The 22,332-nt window shown below is 37.3% G+C and overlaps 1 protein-coding gene across 45 annotated transcripts in view; it reads left to right on the forward strand.

Annotated features, from left to right (window-relative positions):
- RIMS2 (regulating synaptic membrane exocytosis 2) overlaps positions 1 to 22,332 on the forward strand; it is a 600,488-nt gene that overhangs the window by 261,107 nt on the left and 317,049 nt on the right. For all 45 annotated transcript variants that reach the window (XM_059394973.1, XM_059394974.1, XM_059394987.1 and 42 more), the window contains one exon: positions 16,381 to 17,306. In XM_059394973.1, the coding sequence (XP_059250956.1) occupies positions 16,381 to 17,306 (926 nt within the window). The remainder of the gene's footprint in view (positions 1 to 16,380; positions 17,307 to 22,332) is intronic.

Below are 22,332 nucleotides of genomic sequence, written 5' to 3' on the forward strand. Positions count from 1 at the left end.
CAAGTTCGAGTAAAGGAAATAAAATTTGCTTTTTATATTCTGTACTCTCTGCATTGCCAGTAAGCAATAATACCCCAAAATAATGCCTTTTACCATTGAGCACTTACTGTGTTCAAGGCATGGTATTAAACACTGAACATATATTATCTCATTTCATTTTTATTATATTTCTTATTCCCAATAACAGATCACGAAACTGAGATCACACAACTAATCACAGAGCTAGGTTTAACCCACTGAGCCACCCAGGCGCCCCAATCAAGAGCTAGGTTTAAAACCAACTTTGCCTATTTTTTTTTAGTTAATGTAATGACTGAATTTTCATTCTTAATAAGCAGCTATGAATATAGTATGATCCAATTGTGAAATAAGACTTATTAAAAAATTAATTTAACATATAGTATCTCATGTGTTGCCATTATAATTAGGCAATAGGTTAAGCATTTAGCAGCAAGCGCACTTATTTTTTTTAAACCATTATTTTTTTAGTTTTTTCTTTTTTGTTAGTTTTCTTAGCTGTTCAGTTGTTTTTAAGGTTGACAGTTTCCCTAATATCATGTACTTTTCATTGTTTGAGGAGTGTTTATGAAGCGTTTTGTTTTTTTGTTTTCTCATAGCATTGTGTTTAAGGCAGAAGCCTTGGAGCCTGAAGAGGCAGTGTTGATGTCCTCCAGTCAAAGACAACCAGGAGCACATCTCTAGTCAAAAAAAGTTGGGTATTATTATTTGCTATGGCAAGAGAGGCCTCACACCTTGTGAAATTGTAGGGTATCTTAGTAAGAAGAGGTTAAGGGAAGATTGTTACAGAACTACAGAGGGTAGTTTGGGGGAAGATTAAGAAAAAGGGGGGTGCCTGGGTGGCTCAGTGGGTTAAAGCCTCTGCCTTCAGCTCAGGTCATGATCCCAGGGTCCTGGGATCGAGCCCCACATTGGGCTCTCTGCTCAGCAGGGAGCCTGCTTCCCCCCCTCTCTCTGCCTGCCTCTCTGCCTCCTCGTGATCTCTGTCTGTCAAATAAATAAATAAAATCTTAAAAAAAAAAAAAAAAAAGAAAAAGAAAATGGGGATCCGGGTTGAACTTGGATGCTATTAAAAAGTAGGGACAGTTTGAGTAGGCTCACTTTTATCTAGGAGGGGGGAGGAATAGAACAGTGCTAGAGTTATTACCTGAGGGAAGCAATAGTTACTTTTGTAGCCAGGGAAAGGGAATGGTTGGTCATTTTGGTTGCCCAGTGTCTTTGCTTTTACATCTGCTCAGACAAGATGATGGCATAGTGTTGTAAGGCCTCGTTCTGTAATAGCCACGGAGAGTGTTTTCAGTGTGACCTTCTGTGGAATTGTTTACATGTACCAGGGACATCCCATAGCCTAACTGATAGCAACTAAGCCAGCCACAGGCTGAGAGCTGTACGGGCAGTTTTTCTCTTACTAGTTTTAAATTCCTCCTCTGCCATTACTAGCTGTGTGATTTGAGGCGAGATAAATAACTTCACAGTCAATCATCAGAGTTTTATGTTTTCTTAAGATAAAAGCAAATCTGGAGATAGCTAGCTCAAGGATGGCACAACTGCTTGAGGAAATCAGCAGAGACCTCTGCTTTTTGTTGTTTGTTTTGTCCTGCCCTGCGACCCACAGTGTGGAGCTCTCAAACTCACAGTTAAAAGAGAGCTGTTGAGTTCAAGGAACAGGGACCACATTCCGGTCAAAAAGGAGGAAGGGCAAAGCATGAAAGGTGAATGCCAGCTGACTCCATCTCTTTTCATTAGGAATAAATAGCTTTGTAGAGCCTATATCTAGTCAACTTCTGACTGTTACTGACCTGAACTCCGTCACATGACCACGCCTACCCACAAAAGAGCCTGGCATATAAATATTTTGGACTAGGTACACTGTGGATCTAAATAAAATTAGGATTCTATTTGTAAGAAAGAAAAGAGATTTCGATATATTCGGCAGGCCACCAGCTGTGTCTGCCCCAGTCTGTTTTGCCTTTGGTCTTGGTTCAACCCTAGCTAGGAACTCTATAAACTGATCCTTTCTTAGTGCTACCGCCTCAGTTTACAGTTTGAGCAAAGTGTATTTTGAACGCTAAGTGATGAAGTCCTGTGTTCCACAGAATGGCTTTAACTTAACGCAGTTCTGGACTTAACTGGTAGGTCGGGTACCCTTCTTTCTCCCTCCCACATTTGCTTCCGTTGGAGAGAGCTGCACTAGAATGTTCCTGGCTCCCTTTGACTCCCTGTTCCACTCTGCCTTGGGGTAAAGGAAGTAAGCGTCAGTAGCATTTTCTCATTTCTCTTTCTCTTGGGAACAAGCTGCGTAAGGGATAGCACATGTCTCTTCTGTTTCTGCCTTAAGTTTTATAGGGATACGCTATAAAATAGTCTTACCCCAGTGTTGTCTGTGCCCAAATAGGTGTTTGTGTATGATTGTGGGGCTTGGTATTAGAAAATGTGCTTGTACCTAGAGGTAGGCAATTCTGCAAACTCAATTTTACCAGTAATAGAAGTAATATTTCATACTCTGTTTACCTCTTATGTGTGAATTAGCTTAGAAGCTGGGGGTGGGGGATAGCTTAATGTGAATTAAAAAAAGCAGCTGGTTGCTGTTGCTTGACACATGTTTGAGTGTGATTTGTTTGGATCACTCTGTCGCCTTAAATAGAACAAGTCTAATATCATAATTATCATACGAAATTTAACATTAAGGATGCACTCTTGTGATTTTTGATCTCAGAAAAGAGTTTGGTTTCATTAAATGACTATTTTTAGTGGAAAATGAGAAGGTTGGTGGGAATGCAAACTGGTGCAGTCACTCTGGGAAACAATATGGAGATTCTTCAGAAAGTTAAAAATACAATTACCTTACAATCCAACAATTGCATTACTAGGTATTTACCCAAAGAATACAAAAATACTAATTCAAAGGGATATGTGCATCCTGATGTTTATAGCAACATTATCTACAATAGCCAAATTATGGAAACAGCCCAAGTATCCACTGGCTGATGAGTGGATAGAGAAAATGTGATATACACACACGCATGCATACGCACGCACACAGTGGAATATTAACCACTAAAAGAATGAAATCGTGGGGGTACCTGGGTGGCTCAGTGGGTTAAAGCCTCTGCCATCGGCTCAGGTCATGATCCCAGGGTACTGGGATCAAGCCCCACATCGGGCTCTCTGCTCAGCAGGGAGCCTGCTTCCTCCCTCCCTCTGCCTGTCTCTCTGCCTACTTGTGATCTCTGTCTGTCAAATAAATAAATAAAATCTTAAAAAAGAAAAGAATGAAATCTTGCCACTTGCAAGATGGAGCTAGATAGTATTATGCTAAGAAAAGTAAGTCAGAGAAAGAAAATACTGTATGATTTCACTCATATGTAGAATTTAAGAAACAAAGCAAATGAGCAAAGATGACAAAAAAAAAAAGAGAGAGAGAAGGAGGCAAACCAAGAAACAGACTCTTAACTCTAGAGAACAAACTGATGGTTACTAGAGGGGAGGGGTTGGGGGGTTGGGGATTAAGGAGCACACTTGCTGTATGAGCACCTGCTGGGTGATGTATGGAATTATTGAATCATTGTATCATACACCTACAACTAATATTGCACTGTTTGTTAAATAACTGGAATTTAAATAGAAACGTAAAAAATGGGAAACACTTTAAAGAAATTATGTGACTGCAAGAAACCAGAAGGTCCCAGTGTGTTTACTTTTCCCAAAAGAAAAAAACCTGTTTCCATAGAAATAGAGTTCATAGGCATCATGACAGCTGATGAGAAAGTAACGTAAAGGCTTTAGAGTGTGTACCATGGATTCTATGTCAGCAAGAAGATTTCAGTTGCAAATAATAGAAAATTCAGCTGAGCCTGGCTTAAAGAAATGAAGGGGATTTCTTGGTTTACCTGATTAAAAACTCCAGAGGTAAATGTTACTGCCTTTGGGATTGATCTTGAATCTCAGTTCACGTGACTCAAGACCTAATTTCTTTCTATTTTTAATTGTTACTAGGTGTCACTCAGTCTTTATGACTTCATTTTAGGAATATTTCCCCCAACTTGTGAGCCTACATTGATTTCAGTAGCTCTGAGAGTTACAGGAAGCCTCAGTCATAAAATAGGAGTCTGTCTCAGTACTGTCTGACAAATCTTTGTAAGTCACTATGATTGGACCCGCTCAGGGTATTGTGCTGGTCATGAATGGGGATGGTACATGCAGGGTCGATGCCTGCTAATCTGGGTGCACCCCTTGGTCAAGTGAGGGCATTTCGATCCAAACCACAAAGCTGAGAGTGAGGAAACATTCTTTCCCTCCCAAGAAAGAAGAAAATCAGCGACAGACGGCCAGCAACAGATATTCCTTATAGTTGTTTCCAGAATACATGTCCTATTTTCTTCATGGAGAAGTTTTTAGTAACCCCCCCAATTCTCCCATTTTTCACTTTTTACCTAACGTATTTTTAGAGGTGAGGCATAAATTAAAGTTTAAAGAAATAATCTCACTATGTGGTATTACTTTCCATCCGTTACTTTAAAATTGCTAAAGTAACTTTGCCATAAAAGTGGCAAAATGCGTAATTTATCTGGAGGCATTTATATTTAAAAACATGTCCACATTGAAAAGAAAGTCCTAACTCCAGCGTCTGATCTGATGACTCATCATCCTCATGGTTTCCGACATGCCTCTTAAATAATATCCCTTTTCCAGTTTGGTATCTAAAAGAGAACATCGTGTTTTAAATATTATGAAACCACACAGAGGCACTTGTTAAAACCTACCAGACTTCTTTCACAAAGCTCAGCTCTAGCAGTGGCTCCCATCACGTTCCGCCTCACGTGATTTGGGGTTGAACTCCAGTAAGCATCAAACTTTTTTGCGGGAGGTGGTGTGGAGTGACTAGCTCTAACACAACACTGGCAGGGGAAATTGGTAGAGGAGTGTGGGACATTTGTAGAGGAGTGTGGAGATAAGCTGATAAGAGACTAAAAGATTTACTGAAGGGAGAACTACTTCACGGAAAGAATTATTAAAAAAGAGGATGTATTATAGAATGCTCTATGAGGAGCCATGTTACCTTCTTCAAGTCCTCAGTCCCCCTTCCTTAAAATTTCCATTCTGTTTTAATATGTTTATGGTATTGATGGACAGGTTTGGGGCAAACTATCTCAGACTGGGAATGGAGTGAAAACAGTGGTACTCTGAGATATAATTGTTTAGTACTTTCAGCCACTTTTGAAGACAATCTACTAAAGATTCTATTTCATAGTATTTCACTTAAAGTCTTAAAGTGTTAAGAAACTAAGAGTACCTATCTTCCAGAGAATACACTGCCTATGTAAACAGTGGGGCTGACCGATGCATCATTTGGAGCTATGCAATATTGCTGTAGAGGGCCAAGGAACTCCCAACAGATCATCCCAGCGTGCAGGAGTTAGGTGCTGTTTTCTCTGAGAAAGAACATTCTGTTAACGGGAAGATAAATCAGGTTTCTTTCCTTGGTTTACCTGTCAGATCTGAAGGTGAAGATCATGCACAAATAATTTGTGCCTGTTTCTTTAGCCTTGTGTCAAGATAACAAGCTGTGTGTGTCTACTTATTGGCACACGAACACCCAGGAATTGAACCGGAAATCTTCTGTAACCTCAAATATTGGTATAATGACGGCTCCCACATTTACATAAAATGTGTTTTGTGTTTTTGTCTTTGTTTTTATTTTGTCATGGTGGTTGCTCTAGACAGTACTGTAGTATTGAGTTGGTTATCATCAGTTCTCTTCCGAGAAAAATCTTGTTTGGCAAGGCTTCCTTTGTACCTGTCACTCTAAAATAATTCGAGTGAGTGGTTTTCTCATGTGGGTTGGTGGCAGGCTACTTGACAGAATGGTAGCTCTGGGTTTTAAGGATTCTTTCTGTTCTGCTCTCAGGAAGCGGCCTATTGGTTGACTCCTCACCTCTCCCTATCTGCCTATCCCTGTAGTTTTCTCTGCATTTCTGAAAATGTCACTTAAATTCTCAGATTGCTCTTACAGACCAACAGAATTGCACAGAAAGAATTAAGTAGTTGGGAGAGTGAAGAGGTGGATGTTCTTAAAATTCACCCGTCAAAGGCACATCTTTTACTTGTTCCCTTGGGGGTGGTATTTTGGGTAATTTGTGAGTTTATTTTTTAAGGTAAAATACAAAAAAGGGAAACAAAGAGTGTGGGTTTTGGATAACCCTTTTACATTTCTATCGTAAGTAGTTTGGTCAAATAAGTCAAATGATATATATTTTTTAAAGATTTTATTTATTTGTTTGACAGAAAAAGAAAGAGATCACAAGTAGGCAGAGCAGCTGGCAGAGAGAGAAGGGGAAGCAGGCTCCCTGCTGAGCAGAGAGCCCAATGCGGGGCTTGATCCCAGGACCCTGGGATCATGACCTGAGCCGAATGCAGAGGCTTAACCCACTGAACCACCCAGGCACCCCAGTGATATTTATTTTTATCATAGTGTAAAAGTACCTTGCTTCTGTAGCTTTATTTGTTTATTCAGTAAAAGTTTATTGAGTATATACTAGGTGCCAGGTATTTGGTGATTGAGTAACCTAGAGCAGTGATCCCCCCTCTAACCTGTGAAATGTACATAATAGGAGATAGTAAACATGACAAATAAAACTTATACCTTAATTATAAGGCAATACGTGTTATGAAAAAGATTTTAAGAAATTAAGTGGGCTTAGGGGATTGGGATTGGAGGTGCAGAGGCTGGAGACAAATTGAGGTATGAAATAGAGTGGTTAGGGGAGGCCTCCTTGAGAAAGTGAGATATGAGGGACAAATAAAGAAGGTCTCTACTGACAACGACCAGGGGGTGTGTGGTGATCCATGGAGGAGCCACATTCCAGGTCGAGGGAGCTGCCAGAATGATGGTTCCAAAGTGAGAAAATTCAGGGAAGCCATGGTGGCTGGATCTGAGTGAGCCGGCAGGGACCGGTAGGAAGTGATGGGTGCAGATCCCTTAGGCCTTGTCAGCCAAAATGGGGAATTACTGATGGGTTTCAAGCATATCTGACTGACTTTCTTTCTGCTGTGTTGACGCTGAAAGGAAGGGGGGAGAGTAGACGCAGAGAAACCAGTTAGGAAGTTTTTACAGCGATTTCCATGAGAAATGGTGGTAACTTCTTCAGGCATGGGCCAGGGGAGGCAGTGAGATGGGGAGAAGTGTTTGGGTTCTGGATCTATTCTGAAGGTAGATCCTATAGAATTTCCTCATCAATGGGTCAAGCCGTTGGGAGGAAAGAATTACCATGAACTGTGACGGAAGGCGCTGCTTCTCCTTAAACCTGCTTGTCTCTATTAACTGTATTTTAAAACACTGTGTGATTCTTTTTCCCTATAAGGAAATACTTAGGATGAAAATTAATTACATGCGCGTTTGGTTTGCACATAAGCAGCATCTATTTTTTAATCTGACATTTATTTCTAGATGTGTTCGTGTCCTTTTGTAGGAAGAGATTTCTCTTCTCTGAGTAACTATTGTTGTAAGCCCCAATCCAAAAATCCCCAAGTTGTCTTTTTGGAACAAGCAGAAAAAGGAGAGACTGCAATAGGTGTATTAAACCAATAATTGCAGTTCAGTAAAATGTTTCGGGGGAGAATGGGATAAAATGACTCTGGGGGCTTTCACTGATGATTATGGGAGAGAGTTGTTAGCTAAATATATCTGTACTTTTTTCTTCTATTTCTTGCTCATTTTACTTCTTTGTATGGTTGTTGTTGTTTTTTTCAATGAATATCATAAGGTTGTTTTTAAGGCTGTCATAAACTCAGCACCTTAAAAAAGGGGAATAAAATCACTAGTTTGAAATTGTCTTCTGGTATAGAATGGTTCCTAGTCTTTGTAGGTTTTGTTTGTTTTGTTTTGTTTGTTTTGACATGTTTAGGGTTTTTTTGTTTGTTTTTGTTTTTTTTGTTGTTGTTGTTTTGGGAGGGATAGTGGCAAGAGGAGAATGGCACAATGGGTTATTATAAGGGAGCATCATTTGTACACCATTTTCTAGAGATTTGAATATCTTCATCCTTAAACTATAAGTTGAAAATATTGTCATGAATAAAATAAAAAATTAAACTGGTATCTGATTTATAGAATCTTTACTTTGTACTTCTGAAGTCAATGGATACTGAATATATTTTCATGATAACCTTTTAAATCCCACATTGGGTTCTCATAAATTTGAATGCATGGGAAGTACTTACCAAAAATTTTTAAAAAATACAGAAGTAAGGTATTAAAATGGGGGAAAAAAGTCCTAAAAGCAAAATATACCTCTCAAAGGGTAGGGAGGAGGGAACTGGAGACCTAAAAAGATCGATAAAGACTAAACATGTTAGGAATGACATGAATGAAGGTCTGAGGTGGGCAAGTAAGAGGAGCAGTAAACAAGGTTAATGGTGGGGCAGAGGACTGGCCGTGGGGTGTGCGCTAATTTGGGACAATGCTGCCAGGAAAAGTCACGGAAGTGGGAAAAGTGAATGGAAGGGGAAATAAAGAGGAAGCTTAGCTATGATAATATCAACTGTAATCCCGTGTCTGAAATTTTCTGGACTAACCAAAGTATATTTTGGCAAATCTTTTGGTTTTTTTTTGTTTGTTTGTTTTTCAGTTTGATAGTAACTATGGAGTCTAACTGGTTGAATTTTGTCCTTGGTTAGCATTCCTATGAAAATGAGTGCTCTTAAATTTTACTGTCTTTACTATTTCTTATTTTTTTATCCTATTTTTTATTTATTACTATTCTTATTCTTATTCTTTACTATTTTTTTTTTTTGAGTGACTGAATAGAGGCATTTAGAGATCAAGTGAGGAAGTGAACAAAACTTGATTGAAATTCAGTGTCTAATGAATTTCTTAGTTCATAGAACACACTATTTTTTTAAAAAGATTTTATTTATTTATTTGACAGAGAGAGAGAGAGCGACAGTGAGAGAGGAAATATAAGCAGGGGAAGGGGGAAGAGAAAGAAGCAGGCTTCCCGTGGAGCAGGAAATCTGATGCGGGGCTCGATCCCAGGATGCTGGGATCATGACCTGAGCCAAAGGCAGATAGATGCTTTATGACTGAGCCACCCAGGCGCCCCTAGAACACACTATTTTTTATTACATTTCTATGGAAACTGGTATTTCCTGTCCCATTGCACCTCTGGGGAAGCATTCTCTTTTTAGTGAAGATTAAGACACTTACTGAATAATTGAAAAAAATTATAGAATAGATCTGCTACACTATCAACAATGTTTATTGTCACTGTATATTTTATAGTGAAAGCAGCGCAATGGACATCAATGGCAAACACAGGGAATTCTGCTGTTTTAGTAATACTGTAATTCATGTAGGAGAACGTAGTTGACAAATTTCTCAGTCTGTCCGTTTTAAGTATAGTGCCCGGAAATGCCATGGATGTAGGATGCATTTGGTATTCAGTGTTGTGAGGCACTAATCAGCTAAGTACCATAATCCTCCTTACAGGGTACATTCTTGCTTGACCTGGAGCTATATCCAGCCACGAAGCAACGGCATTAAAGAATAACCTTTTTCTTAACAGGCCCATCACTACAGGATTTTAGGACTCCACCCATGAACGAGTGTTGTTTTACATGTAATTTTTAATAATTCAGTTTTGAAATAAAATGATCGTAAGCAAGTAGAGAATTTCAAATCAACTGATTAAGGATGGATCCTATGATTTTGCTAGAGCTAGAAGGATTAAATGAAAGCACTGCCTGGCACAGTGTTGATGTATTTTTGTCAACATGATGCTTCATGCTCGACAGATGTGCATTGGTTGAGCAAAAGGTAAAACTATAAAAATGTGTTAGATATTGTGATATGTAAAAAAAAGATTGGTCTTTTTTGGTGAATATAAAGGGTTTGATTTATTAGAAGCTTTTTGTAGGAATTCTATGCATGGGATCTATATTTTTCATGTTTTACAGGCTCCTGTATTTCTGCTAAATCCTGGATTTAATATGTCTTAATTGCTTCATATTTCAGAATTTGATTATGATGTTATTTTTAATCTATATGGTTAGGATTGTGTCATTGAGTTAATGAAGTATCATTTTAATTTATTAAGCAATAACCATGCTTTAAAAAGCTTTTAAAAAGATGGAGGTTCTTTTTGGATTATTGATTCTTCAAATATCACTTCTATTATTTATAAGTGACAGTCATTTAATGATATCTACTAATAAAGATTACGATTATGGGCTTTTCTTATAGGTAGTACTTAATTGAATTGCATAAAATTTGAATTTGCAGAAATTAGTAATCTTCAAATTCTTTACTTTCAATATCCTGATTCTTAAAAATTATATAGGTCTTAAGAGTTAAAAGTACATAAATATGAAAGCTTGAAATTTCCCTGTAACCTTTCAGTGTCCTAATAAGTGTTTTTAAATGTTTTATACTAGATTATGTTTTCAGAGACTTGATGATTATTTTGTAGTATATATAGTCAGTATTGTCGGTGGTATAATAACACAAAACACATAGCATGGTAAAAGTTGTAAATATTAAAATGGAAACTATGGTGAAAACACGATGAATTCTTATATAGCACATAAATTGAGCCTACCTTTGGGAAACTGTTGAAAATGATTTCAATTGGAAAACAGTCTTTTTATTTGGAGTTTTTCTATCAGTCAGTCAGTCTGATTTTTAGACATGGAGCTTTAAAGAGACTAATGGGTAGAGTTTTTTGCTCAAACTATTATGTCAATCAGAATACCATTTAAAACGGAATGTTAGGTGTGAAGTAAAGGTAGAATATTTAGGAATAGATTGACTAGTCCATATGACTAAAAAATGATAAGCAATGAACAGAAATGCTACAAATTAAGATACATTCACAATATTTCTGAATGTGATTTTCTATAAACTGGTTCTGGGTAAGACCCCTCTAATATGGGAAAAGAGAAAATAATTGTAACAACCTAGATTTCCATAAGAAAAGGTAAGGTGAACAGATATGAGATGAATATAAAGTGAATACAAATATAGGCTGATATTGTTTTATCAGGGATAGGGAATGACTGATGCATAGGAGTAAAAAGTAAGGAACTACATAACATCCCCAATACATTTTATTCTAAAGAAAGACATAATTTTGGACTCTGCCTCTTATTTTCTCAGTGTCTTTGAAGGAGTAAGTGAAATATAACATCTTAGGTGAAATGCCCCATTCTTCTGAATTATAACTTAAGGGTAAAATACTATTAAATGCTTTATGATTTCTTCGAGGATTGTACAATATAGCATTCAGTTCTTTACCAATTAAATGTTTTCCACCTAATAATAATAAAAAATGCCAAGACTTGCTTACAGAGGGCAGTAGGAAAGGTAGAGCTTAGAGATACAGTACTCGAATTTTCATGGGTTTTCTCCAGGTCCTGAAAAAAATATAGTGTCCAAAAACATAGGGGTTTTAATTTTAAGGAGAGTATATATTAAATAATTCATGATCTAGCTGGCAAAATTATTGGACAGAATATTTTAATATTTTGGAGTAATTGAGAGCGGATTCTTCGTTGTTTGATAAGAATGGTCATAGAATAAAATCTTGCCTTGCTCCTAGCATAGCTTTAATGTACTACCTTAAAATGTATTTTTAAAAACTTTATTCCATGTTAAGTAACAGTGACAATAGTTATCCCAATTTCAGAAATCATGAGAACTGTTCTATTTTTACTTAAATCCAGTACAAATCAGCATCTACAGTATGATTCACAGGCTTCAGGCAAATTTCATAATCTGTAGAACAACGTGATTGCTGGATTTAATACCGAATTCAGTTTTTCTAAGGTATGATTTTTAAAAAGTACTTAGATGACTTGCTAAATGCTAATTAATAATAGACTTTCTTTTGGAACTGAATTCTATGATAAATATTCTTTTTTTTAAATCAGTGAAATAAAATATATTTCCTATATTTTAGAGGCTCACCATATTCACTTTATTTATAACCTACTTTCAAAAATTTACATTAATTCCTCAGGAATAAAAGTGTTTCTTTTCTTGCCCCTACCTCTGTCCCATGATGACAAGTGTGATGTCAAATATATTACTAGAAATTCTTAATTTTCAAAGAGATTTTGTTCTAAATGTTTAGTTGTAAAGTGATTGACACTCTAAATATATTTGCCAAAGAAATCATTTTATAAGCAATCGTTGGATTTTGAAGCCCAACAACGAAAGTCCAATTAACATGTAATGTCCACTATTACTAAAAGCAAGTCCTTCCTTTTACCCACGGTGGGTGTTATTACTGCTAAGGGAACGTAAGGGGAAAGAGAAGAATGACTATTTTAGCACATCAGTGGGTTTGAGTATAGAAGAATAGAACATATCGTGAAAAGTAGAGATAACCTAAGGGAGAATTAATCAGTTCTTTAATTCAACAGATGTTTTTCAAGCACCTCCTATATGATGCTTAAACAGATTCAGGATGCTGTTCCTCTTGAACCTTAAGGTCTGAGAGTGTTGTTGACATTCCTGGATAGAAACGGATATGATTACCTGGGGAAGAGGTACAGTGAGGAGGAAGGCCATCGTTAGGTTGAACTGTCTTCAAAAGATCCAATTTCCGCCTTACTTTTTTCTGAATTTTTTTACTTTCTTGCAATCACAATTAGGGTAATTACAATTTACTTAAACAATGAGAGGATGGTCAAGATGGGTGAAGGCGGGTGGGAGATACAGATTTCTGGTTACAGAATGACGAAGTCATAGGAATAAAAAGCACAGCGTAGGGAATGTAGTCAACCATACTCAGATAAAAAAAGAAGAGTTTTAAAAAAAGAAATGAAGTTTAACAAATAGTTTTCTTATGTACCATATAAATCTGAGAAGCCCTAGAATCTTGCTCTTAGAAGATTCAATTTCCAGAATTTAAATTTGGTTAATGAATAACCTATATTTTTAGAGACAAATACATTTGTTAACTTAGATTGGAAAAAAGTAACATCTCAAAAATGTATTTGAATTCCTAACATGAACTCTGCATCTAATAGAGGTTAGATGGTCAGTTTAGAAGAACTGATAGAGGATACCTGAGTGGCTCAGTCCATTAAGTGTCTGCTGCAGATCAGGTCATGGTCCCAGGGTCCTGGGATTGAGCCCTACGTTGGACTCCCTGCTGGGGGAGGGGAGTCAGCTTCCCCACTCTTTCTGCCTCTTCCCTCCAGCTCATGCTTGCACTCAATCTCTCTCTCTCTCTGATAAATAAATAAGTACATCTTTTTTAAAAAAAGCTTAAAAAAAGAACTGATGTAAATGTCTATTTTTTAGAGTTCCCTAGAGAAATTCTCATTTATTTCGTTTTTAAAAATATAGCGAGTAAATATAAGTAGCCAGTTAATGAGGTGTGACTATGTTGAAAATTGGCACCAGTCAGTTATTTATATCTTGCCAGAACTATTATTTTTTTGCTATCCTTAAAGCTTTCATTTAGGCATATTAACTTAATGAAGGTATGGTGTCAATAATATAAGATCATAGCTTAACCAACTGAACCACTCAGATGCCCCGCATTTCATTATTCCTAATCTAGATTATAGTATGTAGCATTCGGTTCTTGCCCAATACACATTTGTTAAAATAATATATGAGTTAATGTATATAATCTATGTTTCTCATTCTAAAATATAGACTCTCAAAGGTTAACTGGCCATCTAGGTTCAAATAAATGGCTAATACCCAAGGTGGGACTAAGAAACCCAGGTCCCTTGATTCTGCTCTTCCTTTATGATAATCGCCACCATGCTGAAGCATTTTTTCCTTTAGTCACACATATTAAAAAAGTGACAAAAAAGTAAAATGAATTATGCATAACAGATACCCCTAAAAGATATTATGTAGGTCAATACTATAAAATTTATTTTGAGCACTCTGTTTTAATTGTATATTTTAAAATATAGGAGTATGTGGCTTTATGCGACAATTGTAACTGAAAAGAGTTGTTTTTAAGTTCTATATGTTTTTTAAGCAGATGTAGGATATAAGTGTAAAAACAGAAATGACATCCACTTACCTAATCATAAAATGGACTAGTTCCTTCATTTTCTTTTTTCTTTCTACCTTTCTTTCTTTCTTTCTTAAGATTTGTTTATTTATTTATTTGACAGAGAGAGAGAGAGAGAGAGAGAGATCACAAGTAGGCAGAGAGGCAGGCAGAGAGAGGAGGAAGCAGGCTCCCTGCTGAGCAGAGAGCCCAATGCGGGACTCGATCCCAGGACCCTGAGATCATGACCTGAGCCTAAGGCAGAGGCTTTAACCCACTGATCCACCCAGGCGCCCCCCTTCATTTTCTGTATTACTATCCCTTTAGGGCTCGAGGCTAGGATGTCCCCTGGCTGGGCACTTGTGTGACACTGGAAGGCGGAAGAGTCGTAGAAACCCTTATTGTCTAGCCACCGCTGTTGGCAGGCGCATGGGTGTAAACATCTCAGTGGCTCCTGGTGAGCTCCTCCTACTTAATGGACCACCTAATGCTATGGGCAGCAGAGATAACTGGTGGCAGATTCCCATAGACTCTTGAGCTTCACAGCAGCTCCCTAAAGAACATCTAGAGAGCCCTTGTGTTTGGTTCTTCAGGCTGAGAATGGTAACATCAGTTTCTCTGGACTTCATGGCTGGTGCAGTTGCGTAGCTCTTGATCACTGTGTTAAAACCCTTACTCCCTGGAAAACCTAGAGTGACTTTTGTTTTTATTAATAAATCTTGATTGATGCATGCGCAGGCTGTGTTTCAGATATGGGAGAAAGAGATTCGGTTACATGGAAGACTTTAGAGGGGAATGCTACTGTTGCTGGGTTGGCTCATTCCACGTATAGCCTTTCTCTATTCTTGCTTTTACCCCCCTCCCCATAATGATAATAACATCTAAGAAATTCACAACTGAGCTATCTAAAGTCGGTCATCTTTAACTTCAACTGACCTCACTTTTTATTATCTCCTCTTCGTATTGTCCTGGCAAAAATCCCTGTAACGGATATTCTGAATTTCTTTCATCTTTAGGACTCTGGTCTCACTGCATTTCATGGCTAGTGCTTGACTATCTGGGTTCATACCAGAGAAGAAGACAGTGTGAATGTTTTGTTGACAAAGAGTAATATGTATGATTACAAGGTCTGCTATGTTGTACCAGTGTTAGGGGGCAGCTCAAGAACTCAATATATGGCCTCTTCCTCTGAAACTATAAGGAAGTTTGAGGGGTCAGATGTAAAGACAAAGAAGAGAAGTGTTATTGAGCTGGCCTTAATCTCAATGAAGTTAGAATAAAAATAGCAGTCCCTTTGGACTTCTTCAAAGACTTTTTTTGAATGGGCGATGAATAAGTCATTATTGTTGTTATTTATTTAAATTGCTTATCTCAAGTTAGAGCAGTAAAGAAGGGTTGGAGACATAATGATTAGGTGGAGATTTAGATGAACCAATATTGGGAGTGATCTAGGTAGCTGATGGATGAAAAATGATTTTTTAAAAAGATTTTATTCATTTATTTATTAGAGAGAGAGAGAGAGAGAGACTATGAGAGCGGGGAGAGGAACAGAAGGAGAAGGATAAGCAGACTGGACCTAGCACTGAGCCAGACGCTGGGGCTTGATCCCACAGCCCCAAGATCATGACCTGAGCCGAAATCAAGCATCAGATGCTTAACTGACTGAGCCATCCATAGACCCCTGTGAAAAATGATTTATGAGCCAGCATTTAGGGGTGCCCTGCATTAGGCTCCTTGCTCACCGCAGAGCCTGCTTGTTTCTCTTCCTCTGCCCCTCCCCCTGCTCACTCTTCCTGTCTCTGTCCCCCTCTCTCAAATAAATAAATAAAATCTTAAAAAAGGAAAAAGAGCCAGCATTTAATTTTAGTCAGAAAAATATTCAGCTCTTGAACCAAATCAGTTTGGCTTCAGTATGTTTTCAAGTGACTTCATATCAAGGTGTCAGGAATAGAGAGAGAGTCAGGTGGAATTTTTCAAAGCTTCGGAATAGCAGTTGGGAGATCGTCGAAGTGTATTGAGCCAAGCAAAGAAATTAGAGTCTAAGCCCATTTTGCTGCAGCAGAGTATGATGCTGACTATCTTATTTCAGGGTGTAAGTATATTCTGTATGTAGTATGTCAGGCATTAAAGAACCATATCAAAAATACCTTTTAAATTTCTTATTTGAACTGAATAGAGTGAATACCAGTAAGACTTTGGCTATGGCATGAATTTAAGAGGAGTTTTTTTTAAGCAAAATAACTATTTGAATTTAATTCATAAACTCACCAGTGAATGAATGAATGAATGAAACGTTGCGTTGTTTAGACATCGCTCTTCTCTTCATTCTTTTCCTTTGCTTACTTAGGACACGAAGTCCATCCATATCCCGAGATCAGAATAGAAGATACGACCAAAGAGAAGAAAGAGAAGAATATTCGCAGTATGCTACTTCAGATAACGCCATGCCTAGGTCTCCATCAGATTATGCTGATAGGAGGTCTCAGCGTGAACCTCAGTTTTACGAAGAGTCTGACCATATAAATTACAGGGACTCCAGCAGGAGAAGTCATAGGCATTCCAAAGAATACATTGTAGATGATGAGGACGTGGAGAGCAGAGATGAATATGAAAGGCAACGGAGAGAGGAGGAATACCAGGCACGCTATCGAAGTGACCCGAATTTGGCCCGTTATCCAGTAAAGCCACAGCCCTATGAAGAACAAATGCGTATTCATGCGGAAGTGTCCAGAGCAAGGCATGAGAGAAGGCATAGTGATGTTTCTTTGGCAAATGCTGAACTGGAAGATTCTAGGATTTCTATGCTGAGGATGGAACGGCCATCAAGGCAAAGATCTATATCTGAACGTAGAGCTGCCATGGAAAATCAGCGATCTTACTCAATGGAAAGAACTCGAGAGGCTCAGGGACCAAGTGCTTATCCACAAAGGACCACAAACCATAGTCCTCCCACCCCCCGGAGGAGTCCAATACCCATTGATAGACCAGACCTGAGACGTACTGACTCACTGAGGAAACAACACCACTTAGACCCCAGCTCTGCTGTGAGGAAAACAAAACGGGAAAAAATGGAAACAATGTTAAGGAATGATTCTCTCAGTTCCGACCAGTCAGAGTCAGTGAGACCTCCACCACCAAAGCCTCATAAATCAAAGAAAGGAGGTAAAATGCGCCAGGTTTCATTGAGCAGTTCAGAAGAGGAATTAGCTTCCACACCTGAATACACGAGTTGTGATGACGTTGAGATTGAAAGTGAGAGTGTAAGTGAGAAAGGTAAGTACTAATCGTACTTTCCCTGTAGTTAATTCCCTGGGGGTTTTCTTTTTAGGTTGTATTTGTGATAAACATTTAATAGTTAGATATAACTACCTTTATTTTAAAAGTTTCTTAATGGTGCCAGTTATGTGAAGAAAGTTTCAAGTTTTAAAAAGTAAATATCTTCTGTTGTTCATGTGGCGGAGAAGTCTACTGATTTTTTTAAAAAACCTTTTTCACTTTGTTTATGAAAGTTTTCCTACATCACTTCATGGTGTGTTAAAAAATACCTATTAGCTATAGTTGTAAAATAACATTTTGTATGTGTTTCTTTTTACAAATAGCAATGTGTTTACTTTAGAATATCTGAAAAATTCTTCAAAGTGTTAAGAATGAAATACAAACTATCCATAACCTTTTCTCTGAAATATAACCATTGTTAACATTTTGTTGTATTTTCTTCCCTTTTTCCTATGCATGTGTATTTCACATATTGAAAATTGGTATCATGCTATATATAATTTATATTCCGATTTTTTTTAATTGATATCATATCATTTACTTTTTCCTAAGCCATTAGATGTTCCTCAGAAATACGTTTTTAAAATGGCTGCTCTAATAGTCTATCATATGGGTTTACCACAAACTATTCCTCTCTCTGGGGGGTATTCCAGTTGCTTCCAATTATGAGCACAAATAATGTTCTAACGGTTATCTTTACATAAGAATTTTTGCCTGATCCCTGAGTATTTCACAAATACATATTCATGCTCTGATTCTTATAAGCTCTTGGTTCAGAATACCAACTTGCTTCCCAGAAGGTTATAACACTCTATACTCTTGTCAGAAATTAAATTTTCAGTCTCAAAGCACTAAATCTTTGCAATTGAATAGGCCACAGAAAGGCTTTCTCTTTGTCATTTGAATTTGAATTTGATCGTGCAGTTGAATGTTTTGTATTTTATTGGTGTTTGATATCTCTATGAATTACCAGTTCATTCCTGTTATTTCTTTTGCCCATATTCCTATTGGGGATTAATTCATTTTTCTCTTAATGATTTTAAGAACTTTTTATACGGTTAGGATTTTTACCCATTTAATGGTCATCTGTTTCAAATGTATTTCCCATATTGATGTTTATCTACTAATTTTCTGGGGTCACTTGGAAAAACTGAATTTAATAGAGGTGTTTTTGCATCTTTGGTGATTGTTTTTTTCCCATTTCTTTTATCCATAGAAACTCTTTATTCATCCCCAAGGCAGTTAAATATTCAGCTGTGTATTTTCTCATGTGTTTTTATTACTTTTAGCCTTTAACTTTTTAATCTTTCTGTGATTTATTTTGGTATTTACCAAAATATACCAGATATGTGAGGATCTAACATGAATCCCCTGCTCGCCACACACACAATTTTCTGACACCATTTGATGAATAACTGACTTCTTCATAAGAATCAACAGGAATCAATAAAGGAATTCAAGAAGACAGATAGATAGGAAATTAATATGGAATCATTTTGTGCTGTACCAAAAATAGTTAGAGAAGTGAATGAAAAGCAGTTCCCATTCTGAGCTAAAAACGGAAAATGTGATTTAAAAATACCTAATAAGAAAGAAGGGGGCCTACAAGAAAAAAGCTATAAAGCTTACTGAGTAACAGAAAGCAAGGTAGTCACTGCGTGAGTAGATATTCATCATGTTCCTGATTGGGAAGGCTAAATATTGTAAAGGTGCATGTTCTTTCCAAACAACATTTTGGGGTTAAGGCCATTCTAGTTATAATCCCAATCGGTGCCTATATTTTATTTCTACAAGTTAATGTGGAAGGTGTACAGAGAAAAAACTTCACTCTTTTTTGCCCCTCTATGCCTCTTAGGGTCATTGGGGCGGGGGACAGACACAAGACAGAGTAACAAGAGGAAAACCAATTTATTATCCTATGCATTGTGCATATATGTGGGAGCTTTTGGCTACCTGAAACCTACGGGGGGTGGTTAGAATTTGTGCTTATAAAGTCTCTTTGTAGAAGAACAGTAGATTTCTAGAGAGATGACAAGACAAAGAAAAAGAATTGTGAGTTTCTAGGGTAGCAAATCATGAGAAGGTGAGTATATGAGGGAATTAATGGAAGGTAGGTGTTAGGTGGTAAAGTCTGTTACGTAGACTTCTCGTAGACTTCTCCAAAGCCATCTCTTGCGTGCTAATTAGAGCAATTAACTTCTGTCCTTCCTGATAGAGGGCAGTGGGGAGGGACACCTTTACAATCTATATCCTGCTTTTAGTCAAAGAGTGGGGAGGGCAGGCAGTCTTCTTGTATTTGCTTCTTCTCAGGTGCCTTCTGCTGAAAATAATCCTTCTACCAAAATGGCATGTTAAAACAAATGAATGATAAGGACATGGAAAATGCCACAAACCAAAGGAGAAGAGATCAGTTATTCGGCAGATGGGCTTAGGCTGATAGTGACAATCTGTGAGTGGTAGACCATTGTTGTGAAACACTAACAGGGTTTTATGGAAAGAGCTTGGGTTTTAGAGTCAAAGAGGAGCTCAGATCCTGGCTGTGAAATTCATTAACGATAGCATCTTCTTCTACCTATTTCACCACTCTAGGTCTGTTTCCTTATGTATAAATATAATAGTATGTTCGTTGTCTGGTAATTTGTCAAATAGTAGATAGTAAGAACATTTTTAGATTACTGATTTAATGTTTTATGGTAGCCAACCATGGTTAAGACTTCTTTGAGACAGCCTTCCAGAGTTTTGATTGAACATCTAGTCCTGGTTACATGGATTGTGGGCATCTATGTTGGTTCCATCTCTTCTACGTTCTGCCACATACCGAAGTAGGCTTGTATTCAGGCTAAGAAGAATATACTTTTTAACTTGTTGAGATATAATTTTGAGATACAAATCTCAAAAAAAATCCGTCTTAAATAAGACACAGTTTCTACCCTTAAGAAACTGAAAGTCTAAAATAACTAGCAATATAAGCCTGTTGTGTTTGTATTATAGGTACTATAGGACTTCAGAAGGAGAGGCATTGGTTCTCTCCACTAATTTTATGTGATTCCTACGTTTTATAACACTTATCTCTTCGCCATGATATAGTTTTCTTTTTACAGTGCTGTATTGATCACTTCTTCATATTTTGTGTTGGGTTAGAAAATTGCAAACTGAGCTTTTTCCTTTTTTTTGTCTTTAGATTATAGAAAGAGATATGTCTTAGATTGTCAGTGTCATGGTATCCCTGCATCTCATTGTTAGACTTGTCTCTCAAAGTTTAAAATATATTTTTTCATGAGGTTTAAAAAGAACTATTGACCTTCCAGTCTTATCTATGATCTCCTTATTAAATAGTCTGGAACACATTTCTCAGTTTCAGAACTATTGACATTCAGGGCTGAATAATTGTTCTGCAAGACTGTTTTGTGCATTATAAGGTGCTTAGCAGCATCTGTGGCCTTTACCCACTAGATGCTAGTGGCATGCCTACCCCCAGTTATGAGAACCTAAAATGTCTCCAGATATTGTCAAATATCTCCTGTGGGACAAAGTTCCCCATAGCCACCTCTACCTTCTATCCTTAGCCTCTTCACTTACTTTTCTTCTTGCCTCATTTTTAGAATCAAATCAGAGTCATGGCCAGCATTTAAAAAGGGAAAAAAAAAAAAAAAAAGAGAGAGGGAGACTGGAATAGGATAGGGTAGAAAATATCAGAGTGGAGTGTACAGACTAAGGGTAATTGATCTACAAAATGGTTCTTCTCTACACACGATGTAAAATATATATATTTCTTATTATTGATCGTGGCCAAAAATGTTTTAAAGCTCTACTCCCTTATGTTATAATTTCGTGATTGACCTGATGCTTGTGTTTCCGCCTTGCCGCCACACCCCCGCCACCATCTCTTTCTAGAACTAGAGGAAGGTCTAAAGATGATGTGCAGTGGCTAACTGATACAGTATAAACATGAAGCTTTTTCTTATTTGGTGTATTTTAATTTTGTATTATAATGCAACTCGTTTTTCACTTTAATGACATAATCATATTGTCAATCATTTGCTGAACTCACAAAGGATTCTGTGTTGTTGTTGTCGTTGTTTTTAAGCAGTGAGATCACTGTGAAGAGGTTTAGTCTCTCCTGTCTTCTGGTTTCTAACCTGACTCATTTTACTTGGTTGTTGCAGGTGTCTGGTTTTTCTGTAAAATCTTAAGGGACTGGGCTGGGAAATGTGAGCATCCATGTGCATCGCAGTGTCCTAAGTTATAAAATGTGAGATGTTTGATTCGATTATTAGACTCTTGAAAGTAGCACATCCTTTTTTTTTTAAAGTCATCTTTTTTTTTTTTTTTTAAGATTTTATTTCTTTATTTGACAGACGGAGATTACAAGTAGGCAGAGAGGCAGGCAGAGAGAGAGGAGGAAGCAGGCCCCCCGCTGAGCAGAGAGCCCCGATGTAGGGCTTGATCCCAGGACCCTGGGATCATGACCTGAACCGAAGGCAGAAGTTTTAACCCACTGAGCCACCCAGGCGCCCCAAAAGTAGCACATCCTTTAACTTATTTTTGGGAACGAGTGAGTGGGGATGTGAAGGTGGAGCAATTTGGAGAGAACAGATCCAGAACAGGAAAAAGAGGCGATAGACTGCAAATCTCCAGATAGAAGCACGAGTCTTAAAGTATTAAGAACAAATGCTAAAGATGACAGCTTTATATATGCCTGAGTTTGGGTGTCAGTATCAGTAGTGAAATTTGTCCCCTTTTGTAATCTGAAGTTTTTTTTTTTAATTTTTAAGTAGTTGATTTACTGTATATGTTTATAAGGAAAATAGGAGACTAAAGTGATAGCCAATATCATTAGAAATTTGAAGAAAATGTTGATTTATGGTATTTGAGACCAGTTACACATGTAAGAAATTCTGAGCCAAATGGTCTAAAAAGCATTTAGAATAAGTTGTAAAAATGGGAATATTTAAAAATTTTTCAGTTATCTATTTTACTACTAAGACTTACACAAGTAAAATTTTTAAAAGTTAGAGATTGG

Source organism: Mustela nigripes, chromosome 3 (genome assembly GCF_022355385.1).
Source record: "Mustela nigripes isolate SB6536 chromosome 3, MUSNIG.SB6536, whole genome shotgun sequence".
Classification (NCBI taxonomy): domain Eukaryota; kingdom Metazoa; phylum Chordata; class Mammalia; order Carnivora; family Mustelidae; genus Mustela; species Mustela nigripes.